A 24,804-nucleotide genomic window follows, 5' to 3' on the forward strand; every position below is an offset into this window, starting at 1 on the left:
TATATATATATATATATATATATATATATATATATATATATATATATATATATATATATATATATATATATATATATATATATATATATATATAAATTATGTGAATATTATTAAAATTAAGCATATATACTTCTAGGCCATCCTCGGTATTTAATTATATGTAAAGAATGGACGATATTGATATTGTAAATGCTGAACTAAGTTTACAGGAATACTTTGAGGAAGAAGATATAGATTTCCGAGCTGATAGAGAAGACAGTGATATCGGGTTAGCTAGTGATCTCATGTTTATTCTTGATAATACAAAAATACATGAACCGGAAGATACCAATTTATTACTTCCAGATATATCACTTGCTCCAGTTAGCTCTAGTAGTTCAAGTGAAACTGAAGATTCAGATACTACTTCAAGTGAAGTTCAAGTAATAGAAATTACAAAAAATCAAGTTCAACCAATTTTAATTAGCAGCTCTGATGACTGTGAAAAATCTATGCCTGTAATTCCCAAAACTAAAAATAAAGATAAACTTATTGTGCGGAAGTTGTTATCTAGTTTAACTTTAAAAGTCGATCGCATTCTTAATGGTGAAGATTTAAGTGAAGATGAGGACAGCCATGAGGTAGATTTCCAACATGAAAGGTAAATATTTTTAAAATTTTGATCATTTTTTATTAATTAACTTTGTTTATTTATTTTACAAATAGTTTAGTTGAATAATCAAAAAACATAGAGTTATTTTTTAGCAATCTAGAGTATATTTTTTATAGATGTTAAGCCATATTTTTATCATCAAAATATTCATAATATTTTAATTTTAAATTAAAATTGATAATAAAAAAGATATATCAAAACAAAAAAAAGTTGAATTTAAAAAAACATTAATTAAAAAGCATAAAAAAATAAGAAGATATTATATTATATCATAATTTTGAGTCTCAACCATTTATAACTCGAAATGCAAAATTCTGAATAATAAATTAAAATTTCTTAATTGAAATAAAGCGTAGGAATGAGAAAATATTTTGAAAATTTAAAATAGAACTATATATTTTACATAAATATATGCCTCTAGTTTTGATTTTTTTTAAAAGTATTAAAATTATCTCTGTAGGTCAAGTATTTTAAAAGTTATGTGATTTTAAAGGTGTGATTTTTGATATATGGAGAGGCTATATAGAAATAGACCCTTTTTTTTTTTTTTTTTTTTTTTTTTGCAAAAAAATGTATAATAAAGCTTAGAGTTTATTGAGCAAATATTTAGTTATAAATATAAAACGGAATATAAATTAAAAAATTTAAAACTCAATATAAAGTTTTATATGTAAAAACAAAATAATAAAAAATACATTAAACTTTATTATTCTAAAACTTTATGAATAAAAGTGATCCGTTTAAAGATGTTTATGCTATCATGAGATCACCAAGTATTATGTCACAAGCAAGTTGAACTTTTGGAATATCATAGTCAATTCACTCATAATAATCTTCTTTGCTCCAATAAGCAACAACATATGTATCCTGTATTTTTTTCTTTATTTTTTTAATTTTTCCATTATATATAACATTTTTTTGCATCTTCATACCAAATATGGCATATATTTCTGCCTATGGCAGCTCTAGACATGACATTCAAAATATCATTAAAATTTGCTTTACTAATGTCTGGAAACTTCCAAAAGTTTTAACACTTATATCTATTATTATTATTATATTTTTTTTTACCTTTCTTTTGTATCTTTTTTTTTTCGCCTTTTTTTCTCTGCTCTGCGTGTCATCTCCTTATTTACTTCACACAACTTTAATCTATTATTCTCTTTTTTTTGTTGCAAAATTAATGGCCCACTCCATCACAGACTCTTTAACATGTTTTGGAAGACCATTTAAATAGCTTATAACATTGTTTTTTCTGGCACACAGTCTTGATGATAGGTAACAAAGATTTGCATTAGGTGCAATTTCTGTGCTGCACTAAACATTCAGATATAGCAGTCAAGCAAACAGAAATTATTGCTTTCATATTGTCGTCTTTAGAGCAGAATTCAATGAGAGTCTTCCAGACAAGATCTTTTTCATTAAACTCTTTATCAAAGAATTTTTGTGATCTTGATAAGATTTTTAGTGGATTTTTTAGATATTGGTAAACCATATCAAGGACTCTTTTAATAATGACAATACCATCCAAATGAGAGATTGGATTTTCAGCTTAAACATAAAATTTTTTGATCCAAGGACTAGTTATAAGTTTTCCTATTAATCCAGCAGCACAAAGTTCTTGTTTAGCAATATTGTTTGCAAAGTCATTAGATAAACTGGCTTGTAATCAAACACATGAAATTGTACCTGATGTCAGAAAAGTTTTTAAAATGTCATAATGTTGAATTAGTATTCCACAAATTTGAAAAAAAATATGCAAGCAATTTCTAGAAACTAGAAAGTAAATCTAGAACTAGAAAGTAAATCTTTAGAAAGTTCTTCTTTTAATAATAAAAAAATCCTTTAGGATCACCTTTTTCATCCATGTATCAAAGTTTATTTAGTTGCACAACAATATCCGGTCATGAAGTTGCTACCAAATAATTTTCCTTTTTCTTCTTCTATTACTTTAAGTGCAGATCTACAGCTACTGAAAAAGGTTTCTAGAGGATGAAGATGACAGTTCAACTCATTGGTTTTGTTCCATGCCCGAGTTAACTTTTTTGTTGTGGTATGGTTTGTAACAGCTCGATTGGAAATGGTATTAGACATGTTGCCAATAATAGTTTGATGACATTCTTGAAAATCTTTTAAATGCAAAGAGGCATAAGTTTTGGCTAAGTTGTCTATGGATTGACATATATGCTGCTCGTAGTCCTCTGATGTGCCACCACTTAACTCATCTAGCGCCACAACTTGACAACCAGTTTTAGTAGTAAGGTGAGTACAGCTGGCATGTACACCTTCCTGAGTTGAGCCATCAAATGGATAGTGAAACTTCTTCTACACCAAGGATTTGAATCACTTGGTGTAGAAGAAGTTTCACAGTTTCTTCTACACTATCACTTGGATTTATCAAATTTGGACTAACTGAAGAATTAGATGGTTGAGAAAGTTCTACAAATGCTGGAGTAGATGCTAATGAAAAGTCATTATTAGCTTCAGGAAATATTGTCCTCAAGAAAACTTCTGAACAAATTTTTTCAAACTTTGACATATCCCTTAGAAAGCGCTTTTTGAATTTAATTACATTGTTGTTTATAAAATGTCTAACTTGATTTTTTGTTGTTTGACAACCAAATTTTTCACTGACAATTTTTGCTGTGGTAGTAGAAGAAAATTTATTTTCGTAATATAAAAAAATAACAAGTCCTTTGAGGCATATTATCTGTGAATTAAAAGTAACATCACTATACAAAGACTAAAGATGATCAAAAATAATATTTTTTTTAGGCATTTACAGATTCGTGAATCACTATAAAAATAAAAAAATAAAAAGTCGTGCTTTTATTTTAATTTTTTTTTTTTTTTTTACCTAAGATTAGATTAAAATTATTGATTTAAAATTTGATTTTTTAATAGAGCCAAATCATTCTGTAAACAATCCTTGTTACATTGTTTATTGAGTTCTGTCCTTTAAAATAATCCAATCTTTTACTGAATACTAAGTCTTTTTTAATGGCTATTTTAAATAATTTATAAGATATTTAAAGGCAAAAATGGATTAAAAAATTAATAAACTTTTTTATGCTAAAATGTAAAAATGATTGCTTTACCTTTTTATTTTATTTTAACAACTTAAAGTTAAAATATGCAATAAAAATTGAACAATCTTGAAAAATATAATAAAAAATACACTGATATCAAAATAATCTGTTGAACAACAGCAAAAGCCAACTAACTAGTATAATTAGTAAAATTGCTTATAATCTCAGATTAAATTAAATCTGTACAAAGTTTTGAAACGAAATAAGAAAATAAATGGTATGCACCAATCAGAATTCAATAAAACTACCTTATAATCCAGAATTTTTACATCTGCGAACTCAAGGTAACAATGCTTCAAATTTTCAAAATCACGAAAAACCTTGTGTGCTAGGGGCAACCTAAACTTAATATGGTCACATCATATTTACTTCAAATTTTGAGGATAGGTAGTTAGATAAAAGTTATAAAAGACCTGTTGAACTTAAGAACGAACCTTGCTTATTTTAGGAGTTGTGGTTCATACAAAAGCAACAAGGATTTAAAATTTAAAATTACACTATATTTTATTAACAAAAATAACCATGAAATAAATTAAAACTTTTTTTAAAATAAATACAAAATTTCATTTAGCTCCAAAATACCGATGCAGCCTAGTTAGGCCCGATTCAACTTATTGCTAAATCAAAAAAAAATGCTGTCCAATTTTTAGAACACTTTTTACGGCAAAATATGCATATTCTCACATCCCTATAAAGTGCTTCAAATTTTATAATCAGCATCAAATTTTATAATCAGCATCAACATATCAGCAGCAAGTTACAAAGGTTGTGTAAACCTCTCTGTAAGATCTTCTTGATAAAACAAAGCTCTTGATACTTTGTTAATTGTAGGTTAATCACTCAATCACTTCTCATAATTATCAATAAGCTATTTGATCATTTAATAATCATCTTCTATTAAAACAACTCTTTTTCTTTGCCAGACACTTACTGGTCAAACAAACTACTCATCTACAGACCATTATGCAGGATGCATAATGGTCTGTAGATGAGTAGTTTGTTTGATTGCATACAGGATAATTTAATTGAAGCCTTGATATCTTATATTTATATTTTGCAAACTATTTATGAATGTGTTACTATATATTTTAGATATATAATAATAATCTTTCTATTAACATACAATATGTATTAGTCTTGATCTACAGCAGAAACCAATATAGAAATTTCTTATACAATGTTAGCTTTCAAGAAGACACTTAAAAACACTAAAATTGGATTTGACAATGGAAAGCATATTGCTGCAGTTAAAAGATTAGTAAAGTTAAGTAAATAAGTTAGTGGAACATTTCTCTGATGTTTCGAACATCTGATTTTAACTTTCTCTGGTATTTCTAAATGTTTTTAAAACTTTGTGACAGTTATGTTCATATTAAAATTAATAAGCCTGTACAAAATTTTTTTAAGAAATTCTTGACTCTAATGGTAATTTTATTTCAATGAGGTAGAGGTTAGGACTGTGCAAACCATTGGAGATAGAAGTGTCACATTAACTAGAAAGACATATAAATAGTATAAGCCAGTCTGAAGTAAACACTTGATATGACATCAAGGTCATTGATATCGTTTAAATTTCCACTGTTGTTTATTGCATTGTCCTTTCAAAAATGCATATAATTCATTTCATTGCATAGTCCACTTTCAAAAATGTTTTTAATGTAATAAAATGTCGAATTGTAATAGAATTGCGAGAAAAAAAATCATTCAAATTTTAATGTTGTGAAATTTTTGTAACTTGTTTTGTTAATTTTGAATTTTAGATCGGTATTAAATGTGCGCCCATGTCCAATAAAAAAACTTAGTCTGAAAACTTTTTATTCAAGATATACACTCATATTATAATAAATATTAAATACATAGTCTGTATAATCTGTTATTTTACCAATAAATTTTGCCAAATATTCTGACTTCAAAGTTCTTAGGGGCATTTCTAAAGTTGGTAAACAACTAAGCACTGGCAAAATTTGTTTAACTTTGATGAGAAGCAGAAAAATATTGGAATAAAATGCAATTTGGTGATAATTTTTTCCTTAAAATATACATCTATATATTTAGTTCTGTCAAGTTCTAAATATGCAGTAAATTGGTTATTGAACAATTCTTGTTTGTTGTCTTATGTTTATTTACACAGCATGTGTTAAGGGTGGTAATTTATTTTAAGTGACGGCCCCATAACTATCAGTGGAATAATTACCTAAAACTCATAAAAACATAAAAATAAACTATATAAACACAAATCCATTTTAAAGTGTAGTCAAAATTTTGAAAATTTGCTTAAATAACTCATTGTTTAACTATTATATATTGTATATATTTAAGTATAATCTGTATTTTAGATCTATAAGATATCAGAAAATAATTTAATTGGACAAATTGATCTCCCTTCCGATATTTTAAAACCAAGAAATTGTATATATGGAAATTTGATTGAGAAGTCACTGATGGATTTTTCAAAATTATGTAAGACAAAGGAGATATTAAGAAGATATTATTTAGAATTGGGTAACATTCCTAGATCAAGTGATGTTATTAAAGAAATCTCAATTAAAGTGTATCAATTATGAATTAAAATAATGATACCATGTTTTACGAAAAAATCTGTGCAAAGAAAGGTAAAGTCTGCTATTTAAAATTATAAATTTGTTATTAAATCTTCACAAAGTACAAATAAGAAGACAATTATTATAAATAGCTGGGATAAATAATTTGACTTATTTCCCAAAAATGCTAAATTATAAAGTCTGGAAGATAAACTCTTTCATAAACTTTAGAAATCTTCTAATGGATGCAAAGGTCAGTGCAGTATTGTCACAGAGCCTATTACAACAAATCTGTAAGACCTGCCACCTAAAAGAAAAGAACTTTAAACAAATTGTAGTCCAATCGTTTGATGATAGAGAAGTAATGAAAGTTAAGAAGAAAATAGTACAAATGATGATTACACAATCCCATTGAAACATGCAAAGATTACCGGTAAAATGGCATTTAAGATATCTGAAAATGAAGGGTATCCAGTAAGTTGTTGTATGGCAAAGATTGCGGAAGCTGTACTCAATGCAGTTGGTGAGACATTGATTTGCAGATCAGCAGTCCAAAAAGCTTCTACACTTGTGCATGAATCAAGCTTGATTCGGTCTTATATCGTCGATTCATTTTGATGGTAAGAGCATAGAAAAACAACATTATTATAGCAGTTGCATTTCAAGCAAGTCTAAATTTTTGGTTATATCTTTGAAAAAATTAGAGAAAGGCAACTCTGTTTCTATTTATAACATGTTACACAATATTATTTTGGAATTAAATTTGTTAGATCAAATTTCTGCTTTGACACTTTGTGACACCACTGCAGTAAATACATATTCTAAAAAGGGAGTAGTTAAGCGTTTGACAAAAATTGTTCCAGGTTTAATGTATCATTCTTGTTGACTTCATGTTCTCAACCTAATTCTTAACCATTTTATAAACTCAAAGTTTGATTCCTTATCAAAATTGCCTATTATTAATTACTGGTTCATTAATGAGTTGATTAGTAACTGCCATGATTTAATTGAAAAATACAAGCCTAACGGGCCAGTTATTGAAAGTAAAAAATATGGCAGGAATGATTATACAAAGAGCTGGATTTGTAAAAGATGCAAGTTATATTGAGACACATAGAGTTGGTTTGCAATGCATTTTTCTAAACCAGGGCTTTTCAAATACACGATGGAATTCAAGAGCTATCTATTGCTTGAAATATATGCTTTTGACTTTGATTTTGGAAATAAAAGAATCAATAATAGAGGCTTACAATTTTATTGTGGATTGCTTGGCCAAGCCAAGGTTCTCTTGCAGAAGAAATGTTGATGATATAACAAAGTTAAAATTGGCATTAACTGGTAATTGCCTAGAGTGTTTGGAAAGACGCTGATATTTGGAATTATTGTCCATTAGACATTGATTACACAAATAAAGTGTGCAAAAGGTCTCTTGCGAAAGTTAAATTATTTCTTCAAAGAAACTTCATGAACTTAGAGGCCAAATTTCTATGTGTGTTATTGTGATAAAATAACTTAGTTTTAGAACTATATTTAATTCCATGACGCAATTTTTAAAGTCTTACATCTAAAAATTTAGAACTCAACAAACAATAACAACCGACAGGTTACATAGATTTTTATGTGTAGTTTGTAAGCATGGAGGCTAGCCAAGCTAGACGATTTGTAGAACCTGCGAATTTGGAGGTGTTTTTCAAATGTAAGGGTTCTTTTCCAAATACAAGGATTTTTTTTTAGTAACACACCTAGTAATGGACAATTTTTAAGATTTTAATGCCCTAATGACAAATTGGAGCAAGGGGGCTCTGAACTTTCAGCCACAGCACTGTTTGTAAGGTATTTTCAGCCCTATGTATATTTTTACTTTGTTTTTTTTTAATTAATATTTTAGTTTATAAAGGTCCTTTAAAAAACAAGACTTTTTAATCTGTCGCAACTTTATAACTAGAATACTTGATTTTTGAATAATTTTATCATTTCGAAAAAATTAGTTTGTTCAAAAGGTTTTTTAAATCTGTTATGGTTGAAATTATTTTTAAAATACTTTTTGTAACATTTCTCCACCAGTAGTTATAAGGTAAATTAGTTTTAAGAAAAAAATGTAAAAAATTCCCACCCTTTGTATGTATATTTAATGTTTGTTTGCTTTTGTTGTTGTTGTAAGCATTTATTTGATTTTTGTTGATGATATTTTTAAAGAGAAAATCTTGCAGCAATTATTCAAGATGAATCAAAAATCTCTAACTATGTTCCTAAAGTTCACAATGAAGTGCTTCTGGAGGTCAGTTTTATTTCTTGTTTAGAAGTAAATTGAATTGTTTTTTCTTTTTTTGTTTTGTTTGTTTTTTTAATTATGAGATTCTTTTAAGTTTTATTCTTAAAATGTACTAATGTCTTATAATATAGTTTTTAACTTGTAGTTAGTGAATCATTTATGAGTCAGTCAACATTTTATATAAAAAAATGCCTTAAAGATTGATTTATTGTTATTCATCTGACTGCTGAAGAAAAAAAAGGTGTTTTATGGCATCTAATAAATGTATATCATAAATTTATTTAAGAAAGCAATCTTATACAAATAACAGTTTAAAAAATACTAATAGAACATAGAGTTAACACAATTTTGTTAACTTTATGTTAACAAAACTGTGTTAACTGTATTAAATGTTAAAACCTGTTCAAAACAAAACTGTGTTAACTGTGTCAAATGTTTAAAACTGTTGATATTGCTTGCAACATAAATTATACAATAGTTATACATTATGTATATTTATAAACATGGATGAAACATAATTACACAATAAAATAAATGATAGTGATACTAAGATATAATTATAAAAACTAGCAGGGCATGAAGTAACAAGTAAATGCTTTTTTTGTGTTTGTTTGTTTTTTTTTTATGGTATTTTTTATATAGCATTGCAGCTAAAGTGAAGTGTTAGAGGATTTTGTATTGTTTTTTGTTTTTTTTTGTTCAAACTTTCCTCTTAAACAATCGAACTGAATACCTTTAGATTTTGAAGTCTATATACTAGTACTCTGCAGACTAGTGTGTTGTAGAAAGATATATAAATAATAACCTGGTTGGTTACTACGCTGGTGATCTGCAATTCTTTTCTGTTTTTATGGCATTCATTTAAATAATGCTGTGGACCTTTTTTAAGTAAAGAAAATAACATTTTGTTTTGGAAAAAAAGAGCAAGTTGTGAAATATGCATATTTGTGATTAAAATCAAAAATTTCTACATATAACGAGAATTTTATTTCTTTTAGGAGCTACCTGTTATTGAAGAAATAGAAGATATCAAACTTACTAAGGAAGATACTTTGATGGTTGTTGGTTCAATTTTGTCTGTTGTGGACAAGTTGAGTATGTTTATTTGTTATTTTTTTGACAGTATATGTGCACCTTATTATGTATTTACAGTATATGTGCACCCTATTAAGTATTTGTATACAGTTAAAGATTTTAAGTTCTAAAAATGTTACTAATTAAATTGTTAAATAAAATTTTATTTAACCACTAATTGCCAATTACTGTTTAAATAAAGTTGTAAAGATAACTATAATAAATAATATGGTGTATGTTGCCTTGTGTATGTTGAATGTGTTAGAAATGATATCCTTTTTTATTTTTTTTAGTCGTAGTGGAGGCTGACTTGAATGCACCAGCTTTAGATGCAGAAAGTGCATTTTTTCTGAATTCAGAACATTATTTAGGAAAGGTTGGTTTTTGTTTTGTGTGTTGGTTTTTTTGTTTTTTTCCTTCTTTTTACAGCCATTTTCTAATTTTCAAAGAGTTTGATGTGCAAAAATTAAATAGATTTTTTGTAAAGCAGATGTGTTTTAGTATTATGCGCAGATATATTAGGATTCTGAATTTTTAATTTAAAATTTATAAATCAAATAAATTTAATTTTTTGATCATTATTAACGATTTTTAAGCTGGCGGTAAGTACAAATAAAACAAGAATTTAAATCAACATTTTAAAACTTTTTAGGGTCAAATGCTTTTAATATGACTTTAACTAAATAGCCAAAACTGGCCTTGCCATTTTTAACCTTATTAAAAACCCTGTATGTATTGTGAATTAGGTATTTGATACTTTTGGTCCAGTGAAACATCCTTATTATACAATCCGACTTTTAGCAAAAACTGATGTATCAAAATTATCAAAAGGAACAAAGGTTTTTTTTGTGCCATTCAATAAAGAACTTACTAAATACGTTTTTGTTGAACAATTAAAAAAGTGAGTTTGTTTTAGAATATGTTTAAGCTTGTTACTATATACAATTCAATGACAACAATATTTTTCTAATTTTATAACCAATTTTTTTGTTCTATTTTCAGTTTAAAAGGGTCAGATGCTTCGTGGAAGGGTGATCAAGAGCCACCTGTAGAAGTAAGTTGTTTGTAAAATTACTTTTATTATCTAGTGTCAATTGTGCATGAGTTAATGTATGATTGTTAAAATATAGTTTCTAGACTATTCTGACGAAGAAGAAGAACGGAAAGCTAAGCAAAAATTAAAGAGTGAAAGGTGAAAACAAAATTAAATAGTTTTTAAAAATGTCTGCCTTTTTTTTTTTTTTTTTTTTTTTTTTTTTTTTTTCATTGAACTATTTCATCTTGTATAGTTTTATTTATCTTTAGGAAAGAAAAGTTCCAAGCTGATTCAAACAAAATCCCTGGTAAGCTAATTTAAATCTTTTTTAAGTTTAACTAAAAAAAATTCATTTAAACTTCAAACATAAAATCGAATATAATACTTATTCCATATAATGTAAATTAAATAAGTTAATGTACTATGGATTTATTGTCTTATTATTTCCTTATCTTTTAATTATTTCAATTTGGTATATTAGCTAGATTTATCAATTAAACTATTAATTTACCTATATTTAAGAATTTAATTGAAATTATTATATTTAAGTTTATAACTTTTTATGTTGTAGAAAATAAAAATGGCAGAGGAGCTAGTAATGCTGCACGGAATCGACTAGCTCATCGATTTAATGGAACTAATCCTTTAATGGATCATGCAATTGAGCATCACCCATTTAAAACCCAACATACACCACGGAATAATAATCCAAACAAGAACAAAGATTTATCAACTTCTGACAACTCTAGTTCTAACTTTTCAAAAAGTGTTTCAAATCAATACCCGCAAAATCAAAATCATTTTAATTCAAATAACAAAAGTGCTAATTTTTTTCATCGAGATTCTTTACAAAATAAAAACCTGTCATCTGATTTTCCAAAGAGGTTTCCTTTACAAAATGGTCACTGTAATCCTCAAAATGCTAATTTTAAAAACTTTGTAGATCTTTCAATGCCTATGTCTTCTCATATTAGGCCAAATGTGCCTATCAGACCTCTACCCACAACATCGAATCAAAGATTTGAGCCGAATAACATGCCAAGCGCAAATTATGTTCCCCGTAATACCTCAAGGTTTTCAGAACCCTACAAACATCGGCACAAACAGTCAGACATACCACTTGATGCGCATAATGACTTCAACAGGAATTTAAATATGCCTAGTTACCGAATGTCTAATCCAAATGGTGCGATTGTTAACTCTATACCTCATAACAATTTCTTTGATCAAGAAATAAAAAGTAATCTGGCAACCTATCCCAACTGCCAAAATGGTTTCTCTAATCAACAGATTAGTGGTAACAATCAACCTTATGTTTCGCCACCTGATTTTCACGGTCCTCAATCAGGAAGTAGTTATAATATGAATGGCCCCCCAAAAAGATTTGATAGTCAACAAACAACATACGATTATAATATGAATAATCAATCAGTACCGTCACTGAACAGATTTGAAAATCAACAACCAGGAAATGCATATCAAGCGGTAGGAAATCCACATAACAATTTCTCCAATCAACCAAATAGTAGTTTTTACAATCAACCAAATAATGCGCTTTTGCAAAACCATGGTCAGTTTATTCCACCACAAGGTAATACCGGACAATCTTACTTTGGGTATCAGCCTCAGGCGGGATATCAACCATCAGAATATCAGCCAATAATTGAACCATCAGCATCTCCAATACAGCATAATAATTTTAATAATAAATCGTTTCATCAAAGTCAGGAAGCGCGTTTTAATTTTTCTCCAAATCATTCGAATACTCAGGATTATCCGATCGCGCGTTTTCCGACTCCAAATCATTTAGTAAACTCTACGCATAACCCAAATTTCAGTTTACCTGATTTTTCTCAAAGTGGAAGTTATTCAAAGAATCAAAACACGCGAAATCATCCTTGTGAAAACTATATCAATTCACCAAATCATCAGTCAAGTCACGCGTGGCCTCCGACTCATCCGCAACCTTCGTACAATCGACCGAATTTTCGATCGTTTAATAGACACTAAATATTTTAAATAAGATATTTCGTTGGTTAAAAATATATTTTTGTCCTTGGAGTGGACATATAGTAACCTGAATAATTATTTACTTTTTGCTCTGTAATAAAAAATTTGAGCTTAAATTAATATCTTTTTTTTTTTTTTTTTTTGCGTATCGATTAAAAGCGGCCTTACGTTACAATATATTTTTACTCTCGCTTTATCTGTGCTCTTTAAATTTAATTGGTTAAATAATATTTAAAGATCAAGAAAGTGTGAAAACGAATGGATTTTTCTTTAAAATTTCATTGTAAAAGTTTTCAAAAATTAGGCAGAAGAATTTGAGTTTTGTATGAGTTTTTTAAAATGGAAAGTAATCGGTTTTTAAATTATAACTACATTTTAGCATATATTTAATTCGACATCTAAAGATGAGATAGGCGTATGGGGCTCATCCTCTTTCGAACTAAAGCCCCCAAGTGCCAGGGAATCACACGCAACGTTTTGGTTATGTTTAAAAGGTTGTTTTTGTTTTTTTTGTCGTTAATTATGTATTTACCTTGCCAACAGTGGCGTAGCTACATATTTAGCGCTTGAAGCGAGTTAAGTTAGTGTGCCCCGTCTTTTCTCGAAGTTAGTTGTGTTTAAAATTATAGAGGTTATCTACAAATGGAATAGAAAAGCATCGTGTTCTTAATGTCCAATAAAGATGCCTAAATTGTAAGCAATGGTTGGCAATCCTGATGCTACTAATCCAGTATTATTAGTGGTGTTTCCGTATACGTTTACATTCTTTTAATCTGGACAAAATAATTGTTGTTTTATGTATATAGTTTAAATATAAGCTCTATGATTTTAATCTACATGTTAACATTTTATTATAAATCAAATTTGTTTAAAATTGCTCTTTCTTGCCTTTTCCTTTGCAAATCGATCAATTACTTATATCGAAACATCTCATGAATCAGCAGTTGTGTTCAAAGAAGAATAAGAAGTACTAAATAAGCTTCGTGTACAGAAACTAGAATAGAACTAAGATCTCATGTGTGAGAGTTCAGTATAGTGCCAAACCAGACATTTTTGAAGCACCAGATTAATAACTAACTTAGTTTTTGCAATGGTTGCGCACTTGCCTCAAAGGCGAGACTTGAAACAAAGAATCCGCGTTTCAAACCCCACCTCTGGACAAGCTTTACGACATCGGTTTGGAAGGAGGCGTGAATTTACAATTAAATGCTCATCCGTGGTGCTCTGTGATAAGACTTAAATACCTTAAATACCTAAATATTGATTTTTTTTAATTCAATAATTATTTAAAATGCACTATTTTTACGTTTATTTAAATATAATTGAAGGTTGCAAGGTAAGTCTGGGGAAAGTCTAAAATCAGGGGATGTCAGTTTTTCGCAAACTGAGATAAATCAAATTTAGTTTTCAAAGTCTTCCCATACGTTATGTTTCTTCCTATCCTTATCAATAAATTAGACCAATTTTTATTTGTTTGCTTCAAAAACACTGAAGGTAGTTTATGATTTGCACGACATGTTAATAAAAATGTCTCAATATTTTTAAAAACTGACGATCCCAGGTTTTTCACTTGCACCCTTTATTTGAAGGTCGTATTGACTACGATTTTTGGTTTATATATATTTTGTTTTACTTACGCTATTATACTGAACGGTTTTAAATGTTCAAATGCTGCGCTAGTTTTTGATCTTTATTTAAACTTGTATTATATTTTATTTTATTATTTTTATTTTTTTTATTATTTAGGTGCCCCAAGAAAATTTAACGCTCTTGTCACAGAGCACTGCGGAAATGCATTTGACTAGGAAGCTCTCGCCTCCTTCCTTATCGTGATATGCCCAGAGTTCGTTTCGAACCTGGATCTCCTGCTACTAAAGCAAGCGCTCTTACCACTGCGCCACGGCCGCAGCGATATGCCCAGAGTTCGTTTCGAACCTGGATCTCCTGCTACTAAAGCAAGCGCTCTTACCACTGCGCCACGGCCGCAGTGACTATTAGTGATTATTAGTCATGTATATATATTTCTTATATTATATATGTACTACGAATTCTCTTAATTGTTAGAAGAAAAAAAAAAAGTGCGTACGTATAGGTATATATATGTGTGTGTGTATGTATGTGTATGCATATGTGTATATTTATGTGTTTATATGTATATGGATATATGTATATATATATATATATATATATATATATATATATATATATATATATATATATATATATATATATATATATATATATATGTGAATGTATATACGTGAATGTATATACGTGAAGGTATGTATGTATCTGTGTATGCGAACGTGTATATGTAGGTGCGTTTGTATGTGTATGTGCATATTTATAAGTCTGTATACCAGAAGTTTAGCATTGTGCAGATGTATTACAGAAGAATTAACTTTACTACAGACGAAAAAAGAACATAAAATTACATTACAAGTGTTTGTTAAAAAAAGTCAATATTTATCAATACAGTAAAGATCAATGCTATAAAACGAAAAAAGTAACATCCTAATTATTATATTGTTGGCCTTGTACATATAGGGTAGATTAGGGTAATATGAGCACCTTAAGCGATAATTGGAATATTTTCAAAAATAGTTATGCTGGTTCCAAAATTTTTGCAAATAAACAATTTTTATAGGTCTTTACTCATATAACTTACTTAGATATAATTGGTAGATAAAAAGATAAGGTAGATAAGGTAATAATATGGTAGATAATTGGACACCCGAAATTTTTTCTTAAAACCATTGAGGTTTAAAAAAAGTAGCAAAAGTCCTCAAATTACCCAGACAACTTAGTAATATGAGCACTTAAGTTAGTTTAAAAAAATAGCATTAAGTAAAAAATACCAACCTGACGATTAGAACTAATTTTTGGAATATAATGGTTCGTTATTAATAAAACTTATCATTGAAAGATCAAATTTTAAGCCCCTTTTTGTTGAAACAATAATACTATGTTTTTAGCAACAACAACAACAACAATAAAAATTAGTTCGTTTGTTTTTTAATTTTATCAACTCAAACTTTGAACAATAAAAATTCAAACGTTTTGATTTTAAATACAGAAAAATATTCAGTATTGTAAATATTAAAATTTTTTACTATGTTTTCTTTTTATTTAAAAAGCAATTAAAACCACTGCTATTTTAGGACTCTAAATTACGTAATTTCAATAAAAATATCGGGTAATTTGAGCATGCTCATCTTATACAAAAATGGCATTTTTAAATAAAGTGAAAACTAAATGTTTCTATGCATTGTTTTTCAAACAAAAATGAGTTGAATTTTTAGCCTATTTATTTTTCTTTATGAAAAAATGAATTTTATTATTTCAAAATATCAAAAAAAGACATGCAACTCATGGAAAAACTTAATTGAAATATCAAATAATAATCATTGAATGAAGATTACTTGATCGCATATTTTGATTTTGAGAAAGTGAAATTTATCTGAAAATCACAGATTAAAGTTGCATCAGAAAGCCGTTTGGAAGGATTGCGATTTCGTTGCAAGCACCTTTAAGCAAGTAACTTAAAACTATAACAAAAAAAATGTCTAAGTTTCAACAGCGGTTCTCTGTAGCAAGACCTTGTGGTCTTTTTAAAGTGTCCGCGTTCTTTATATTTATCCTTAACTTTTTCAAGTGTAATTATTCTCTTTTATATTGGTATCTTAAACATTTGTATTTTAAATCATGTCGTGAACAACTAAAAAAAAAAAAAAAAAAAAAAAAAGGACTTTTTAGTGCAACTAAATAAAACAAAATAAAAATAATAATAATATATATATATATATATATATATATATATATATATATATATATATATATATATATATTGAAAGATAGATATCTAATATATTACTTTTTATGTTTACATTTAATTTTATTAACGTTTAACTTACAACCCTGGCAAAATATTTAATCATTTATATCAATGTTTTGACTTGATTTCATCAAAGTTTTTTATTAAAAATATAAAGATTCGCGCAAAACATACAATGTTTTGGGTTAACCAAGATGGCGGCTAATTTTCAAAACTGACTTTAGCGCGTTTAATATAAAGTGTATGCTACAACTTATTAAAGCTCCTTGGGTGTAACCAACCATATTACAACGTAATTCCAATGAAAAATTTGTTTGTTTGTACACTCAAACTCTCACAAAAAGTTTGTAAGGGTTGCCAGTATTGGAAGAGAAATGAAAACTTACTAGGATATACTGAATGGGAGAATCTCACATTTGCCCAATTAATAACAAGGTTAGTGCAGGTGCAATGGAAGCTTCTGGAGCTTTATAAATATTTAGATGATCAACAGTTTTTAACAAACTGCCCCATACAAAATACTGTGGTGATGGTAACAGCAAGTCTTACCAGGAAATTGTACGTAAGAATGTTTATCCAGGGTATAAAATTGAAAAAATTGAATGTATCAGCCATGTACAAAAAAAGTTGGATTACGTTTACGTTTATAGGAAACTTGTATGGCATGAAAAAAGCAATAGCTGGATTAATTCATCACTGTTCTCAAAGCAACAGTGATGAAGAGCGCCACAAGTATCGTCCTCGGACCAGCAGTTCATGGTGTAAATATCAAAGGGACAAAGTTAATAAAACTTTGACTTATAAAAACAGCATAAACATTCCTTAAGCTGTCTGTGATATAATAAAACCTATTTTTTCACACGAAGATCTTGATGCAGGCATGTTACTAGAAAGATGTCTTGATGGTGAAACACAGAACGCAAATGAATCACTCAATAATGTGATTTGAACAAAATGTTCTAAAGGCATTTATGTGGGAAGGTCAACACTTGAAATTAGTGTTGCATCTGCTGTTAATACAGTTTAATGATCGGGAAACTGGTTTGATGGATGTTTTGCTTAGTTTAGGAATTGATCCAGGACATTTACCAAGTAAAGTTAATGAACAAAAAATCATCTGAAAATTTTAAAAACCAAAGAAAAAAGCTTAGAGCAACTAGGAAAGGCTTTGATGATAAATACAACAATGAAAAGGGAACAGTATATGAAAAAGGGAGATTTTAATCTGTTTTTATTTGTCATAAACTTTGTATTAAAATCATATTTAAAGTTTTATTTGCATTTTTCTTTGTTTTATAGTTTTGCATTTTCTGGCAAAGATTGCAGGAGTTGCGTTTGTCAATTGACTTAAAATTTTATACAAATTTTCTTTATGATGAGCTTTATGTCCTGAGATAAAAAAATTAAGAATGTTAATTTTTGAAAAACTGAATTTTTGGTCCATTATGTGGTCCATAGATTTGACCTTAATTCAGACGTGTTGAAAAATCTTACGATTTAAAAAAAAATTGTTTTTTTTTTTATCTCAGGACATTAATCTACATAAAAGAAATAAAACTGCAAAAAATTGGAATAAAATTTATTTTACTTTTAGAGATATCTTTGCGAAGATCTTTGCATGTTTTTGACCTAAAACCACCTGTTTTTACCTAAAAATTATTTTAAAGTTTGGCGCCTTTAGCTTTATGTACATTTAAAACGAATTTGATTTTGAAAGCATCTGACTTAAAAGGCGCCAAACTTTCTATTCCTTTACTTCAATGAGTTTGTTTGTTTACATACGTACATGAATTGCCTTCAATGTCTTCCAGTATTGGCTTTACAAAAGTGATTATTACTAAGTACATGATTTCCACGAGTACCAGAAACAGAAAAAAGTTATTTTCTACTTTTTAGTCGATTGAATAGAAAGCTATTTTTAAAAAGTTTTATTTATTTATTTTATTTTCTACTTTTTAATCTTGATAAAATTGAATTATTACACTTATTTTTTATTTTTTTTTTTTATTATTATTTATTTATTTTGCCGTTGATAAATATTACAAAAAAGAAATTACAATAAAAGAAAAATCCTGGCCGGAGCAAGAAGAAGACAGGTTGTCTTATCACCGAGCCCCGTCACACAAAAATTTACATGCACAATAAATGATAAAAGACAAAAAAGACAGTATAAATACAAAAACAAAAACAAATCAAATACTTCAGCAATAAAATAATTTGTTGCTAACAATCTTCCAGCAGAATAATTTTAAAAATAAAAAATTAAAAACGACAGAAAATCATGAAAGTTATAAAAACACAAAAAAAAATGCGTTGTTTAATTAAAAAAAAAAAAAAAAAAAGCAATATATGTAAACATAAGTATTTGGGCTGATTATTTAATATCATCAAAAATATGAACGAAAAAGACAATTTTATTTTCGTTATCTTTTTTACTAATGGTTAGAAACCATTTTAATAAAAGCTAAAGAAAGTAATAAAGATTTAATTTATTTTCAAGCGAATCAGTCCAAACCTTTAAATTGTTTTCAAAAAAGGTATTTGAAATCTAATATATCAAATTCCATGTTCAGTAAATACCGTTTTGAATCATCCTTAAAACTTTGCAAAGTGCATTTTTAAACCAAGTTTTATTTTTTACTAAAGATTGGAAGAAATTTTTTCCAAACTAAAGGTCCCCGATATTGAATTTGGTACGAACTTAATTTAAGAAGGTTTATGGGAATAACAAAGTTATTCACTGAAAATTTGGTTGGATATTTATGGGAGATTTCATTAAAGTAGGATTGAAATGTTACTGGAGAAAACCCAAGTTTTGCTTTAAACATAAATAACATTACTTGATGAATATTAAGCTTATAAATATTTAAAGCTCCAAGCTGACGTAAGAGAGGTTCGCATTGTGTTTTTCTATTTGCCCCAAATACTATCCTGCAAGCATGTTTTTGTTTACTATAAATTTTTTTGAGTTTAGTGTGATTAGTGCTACCCCAGGAAATGTTACAGTATGAAAGATAACTGTGTATAAACGAAAAAGATAAATTTTTTAAAGACTCGTTATTGAGAAAAGGTTTTGTTCGGTATAACATGGCAATATTTTTTGAGACCTTACCTTCAATATATTTAATATGAAATTTCCATGACAATTTTTCATCTAAGAGCACTCCCAGAAAGTTTGTAGTCAATTCCCTTTTAATTATTTTATTATTGATTAAAAGATTGGGTAGTTTAAGAGGAATATTCTCGGCTTTACTTGGTTTATGGAATAGGATAAATTTTGTTTTCTCTACATTTAATGATAGTCGGTTACTTATAAACCACTCGTTGATCTTATTTAATTCTTCGTTAAATATTTTAAAAAGAACAGTAATATCTTTGTGAGAATAAAACAAATTAGTGTCATCTGCAAATAAGATAGTATTTAATACTTTTAATGATAAATATAAGTCATTTATATAAAGTAAGAACAGTAATGGTCCCAAAATAGAACCTTGGGGTACTCCACAAGTTATTAAGTTGTTTTTTGAGTCTTTTGTTTCTTTAAGTACAAATTGCTTTCTGTTAGTTAAGTATGATTTAAACCAAAGTAAACTTTGATTTTTAACACCATAGTTTTCTAATTTTTTCAAAAGAATTTCATGATTTACAGTGTCGAAAGCTTTGGACAAATCAATAAAAACCTCTATTGTATAGCAATCACTATTAAATCCATTTGATATATGCTTAACCAATTCAATTATTGCATGGTTAGTAGAATGATTTTTTTTAAAACCGTATTGATTTTTATATAAAATCTTATTTTCAGATAGATATTTATAAAGTCTGTTGTACATAATGCGTTCAATTAGTTTAGAAAAGCAGGGTAAGACTGAGATTGGTCTGTAGTTTGAAATATTGGTCTCATCGCCAGATTTGAAAAAAAGGTGTTATTTTTGCAATTTTTTGTTTATCTGGAGTATGACCTGATTTAAGGGAGAGATTAAAAATATGGAATAATGAGGGTTCGATAATATCAAAAACAGATTTAATTACATTAACATTAATTTGATCTATACCTGCACTTTAATTTTTTTTCAGACTATTAAAAGCAGTATGCAGTTCACTTTTGGTTAAAATCGGTTCTTCCATAATTAAATCAGTTGTTGCAAGATATGAATCAAATTTTTTTGACCAACTGGAATTTTCGCTGCTAGATTTGGGCCAACATCAAGAAAAAAAAATTTTAATTTCTCAATAATAACTTTTTTATGATAAATCATTTTTCCCTCAATAATAAGTTTTTGCGGTAAGTTATTTTTTTCAATTTTATTTTTCGCAATTAAGTCTCTAATAACACTCCATGTTTTTTGAGGGTTTCCTTTGTTTTTTTCAAGTAGTTTAGCATAGTAATTTACTTTTGATCGTTTTTTAGTTTTTTCAAATAAACTTTTATAATTTTTGTAATTAGTTTCATTTTTATAAGTTTTATTTTTTAAACATTTATCATACAATTTTTGTTTTTTCCTTGATGATTTTAGTAGGCCTTTGGTCATCCATGGGGATACAACCGACTTTGAGTTTATTACTTTCACTTTTAAAGGAAATGCCTTTTCATATATTTTAGAAAATTGGTTTAGAAATAAATCATAAGCATTATTTACATCGTGTGATTGCAGTACAAGATTCCAATCGACGTAATTATTTAATAAATTTTTAAATTGGCATATGGAACTTTCATTGATTTGTCTCATGAATACTGTTGATTTGTGGGTAGCATTATTTAGAGTAACGCTCTCAGTAATAAGGAATATAGGAAAATGATCGGTTAAATCAGTCTTGATTATACCAGTTTTAAAACGGCTATTATGAAAATTGTTAGTTATAACATTATCTAATAATGTCGATGATTTTTTAGTTACTCTTGTTGCTTTGTTTATAGTTGGGATAAGGTTGTATTCGAGAAGAATATCAATAAAAGTTTTTGCTTCACTATTTAAGGCATGGTTGAGTAAGTCAATGTTGATATCCCCAACTACGTAAACATGCTTTTGCAATATATTTTTTGTGTTTAGGAATGTGCGCAGATAAGTTTTGAATGTTTTTAAACTACCAGCTGGTGTTCTATAAATAGCATTGATTATAATATTATTAGCTAATTTATTTATTATCTCAACGCATAATGCCTCACAATCTGTATTGTTTACATTAAGATCTTTACGCTGAATAAAATCAATAGAATTGTGAACGTATATGCTTATACCACCGAAAACGCAAATATCGCGCATTTGATGAACTGATGCATAGTTTCTTAACTCAAAATTAGAATTTGTTTTATTTCTTTTAAGCCAAGTTTCTGTGAAACAAATTATTTTAAAATCATGATTAAGTTCTCCCAATAAACACTTAAAGTTCTCGAAGTTTTTATTCATACTTCGAATATTAATATGCAATATTGAAAATTTATTCTTATTCTCACAGAGATATTGAGTAGATTCAGGTATTAAATAGTACTCACTTTCTAATAAGGTTTCAGTATGATTATCAGAGTTATTATCGTTAAAAACAATATTTTTAGCATTAATATTAGAAGAGAGATTATTCTCCATTTCTAAAAGTTAAATTAAAATTTGAAAAACTAAAAAAAATAAAAATAAAGTATCGTTAAAAGAAATATAAAATATTTACGTTGCTTTTCGAGACCATTCGCGAACCACCAACTTGTCGTATGAAATATACGCAAACATTCCAGCTTCTCGTGCTTTTTTCATACCCGCCCGTAATTCTTTTCTAATTAGCATCGTCTCCGCGCAATAATCCTTATTGTTATAAATATTTTCCCCTTTCAATTTCCGAGAATTTTTTAGAATGTTTTCCTTGTCTTTATAATTGAGCAATTTCAAAACTATGGATCTGACTTTTTTATTGTCTCTAGAACCAGTTCCATGTGCCCTTTCTATTTTTATATCTTTTAACCCAAGAGTTTCTTCAAATAATTTTAACACTTTAGCCTCACTATCACTCCAACTTTCATTTTTGCTTTCCTTTAAACCATCGACTCTCAGATTGTTTCTTCTGGATCTATCTTCTATTTCTCTAAGCTTACTTTTTAGTTTTAATATCTCGCTGTTGTCTTTTAGCTTTGAACTTATCTCTTTTGTTTTTGATTTCACAAGTTCAAATTTTTCTGAAGCAATATCGTCATTGGTTTGAATAAATTTTTTCATTTCAAGTAAATCATTTTCTAAGGAGACGACTTTTTTATTTGTTTGTTCTAAATCATTTTCGAATTTATTTATTTTTATTAGGTTCTTTATATTTTCTTTTTCGTACTTGTCAAGTCTCTCAGTGAACATTTTCAAGTTCGCAGCTGTTAAAGACGCAAAGCTTTTCTCTTGTTTTTTCAAAAGTTTTTTGGTTTAATCTAAGTTTGCATTGCTTTGTTTTTCAAGTAAATCTGCAACAAATTTCTCAATACTTTCTAAATCCATATTATTATGTTATCTTGATAATGTGATATTTTTATTCAGTCTTCTTTTTTATTTTTATTTTAATTATAATAACTAATAAAATAAAAATCTATTATTTTTTATTTTTCTATATTAAACTTCTTCCGTTCACACGTCTGCTCTTGTTGATTGCGTATTGTGACACGTCTGCTCTTGTTGATTGCGTATTGATTATGATTAATATTCAATAAAAATGTATTTTGAATTCTGTATATAATAATTAACAAAAATATTTGGAGCATATATTTTTTTATTAATTTAAATGTTGGTTGGGTCTTCTTCTCGGTTGATATATTTGTTCTTTTTTGGACGCATTTTTATTTGTCTGAAATTAACAAGTGGAATATTTGTAAAAATTTTAATTAAATTTATATTGATACTTAACACTTTTTGATGCCCTCTCGGTTTCCGATATTTTTTCGGAGTTCCAGATCTAACCAACGGGGAGGTGGGGTATCGTAAATCTAAAATACTTATTGAATCAAATGTAACAAATATAGCTATTGTTAGTCGGCAAAAGATTATTTGTAAAATTTCAGGGCTGTACGATCAAAAGAATTGCTTCAAAAAGCGCTGTGAAGTTTTGGCCTCCACAAAAAAAAAAAAAATCAAAAAATGCGGACTCGTCAGTGAGTGAATAGAAAGCTATAAAAAATCACTCTGAATAATGTCAAATAGGAAATTTATTGCCATCAGAGGTTCGAACTTAGGGAATACTTTATTCCAATGACTTAAAATATTGTTTTTCCTTTTTTTTTTTTATTTAAACAAAATGTAAAAAAATAACTTTTTGTTAATATTAATGAATAAAACTTTTTTTTAAATTGCTTATTTTTTATTTTGAGTTTTCTTTAAGTCAACTTATTAACTTATCTTTACGGTTTCATATACTGAAAACGTAAAGATAGGTTCAAAATTGCCATCTAAAGGTAAGAATTAGTGGTTCCTGACTGGGAAGTAGTGACAAACAGTAGTGAATATTCCTCTATCACAAAGATTCATCTGACCATACAATAATTTTTGTTTTGCCCTAAAAAGATATCACTGCAAAAAAATTAGATGCTTAGTTCCACTAGGAACTTCAGTATTCAAATAATGTCGTATTATGGAGCAAAACTCCTTTAGGGATTTATTGGCCTCACTTTCACGGTTAATGTACAATATAATTTTTTTTTGTTTTTATGTTATGTACCCAAAATACATCAGACCTTTCGCGACTGAGTCAAAAACAGCTTTATGACTGAGCGTAAAATAACAAACTAGGATCATGATCAATTGAAAGAATATAAAATAAGAATTATTAGTCAGATTTTAACAAATAGGATCTTTTTTTGTTAAAGAGTTTGCTTTCAGAATATTAAAAAACTTCGAATTTTTCTTTGTTATCTTAGTCACGTGATCAAAAATACCATGTTGAAATTAACAATAATATATATATTTTTTATGTAATCTTAAGTAAAGAAAGAAGAAATACATAAACATATCATTTTCGATATTAAACAAACAAGGCGTTTATAGTTTATAGTCAAATAATCAAAACCTCTACCACTATTATTGAAAAAAATATCAAGGATCTCATTTATATCAGTATAATTTAAACTATTTTTAGTCATTTTTTAAAAATGAGTTTTGAGCGATCTATAAATGCAATAACAAACGGTTTGAAGCACTAACTTAAGAATTTATTCACATTTTAAAGATAAATTTAAAGTTTACCACAATCGCTATCACCACAATCGTTTTGAAATATTAAAAATTGTTTATGAACCGCCATGCGGGTCACTCGTCATTTGGAAACAAATTTTATGAAC

General features: G+C 27.8%; 1 protein-coding gene across 1 annotated transcript; it reads left to right on the plus strand.

Moving 5' to 3' along the window:
• Positions 1-117: 117 nt before the first annotated feature.
• LOC100199699 (probable cyclin-dependent serine/threonine-protein kinase DDB_G0292550) lies at positions 118-12,789 on the plus strand. The gene is made up of 9 exons (XM_065795869.1): positions 118-640; positions 8,478-8,559; positions 9,552-9,648; positions 9,921-10,003; positions 10,374-10,528; positions 10,630-10,681; positions 10,758-10,819; positions 10,933-10,970; positions 11,235-12,789. The coding sequence occupies exons 1-9, from the start codon at positions 168-170 to the stop codon at positions 12,671-12,673; spliced, it is 2,481 nt and encodes an 826-aa protein (XP_065651941.1). The 5' UTR covers positions 118-167; the 3' UTR covers positions 12,674-12,789.
• Positions 12,790-24,804: the final 12,015 nt, after the last annotated feature.

This window comes from Hydra vulgaris, chromosome 04 (genome assembly GCF_038396675.1).
Source record: "Hydra vulgaris chromosome 04, alternate assembly HydraT2T_AEP".
Classification (NCBI taxonomy): domain Eukaryota; kingdom Metazoa; phylum Cnidaria; class Hydrozoa; order Anthoathecata; family Hydridae; genus Hydra; species Hydra vulgaris.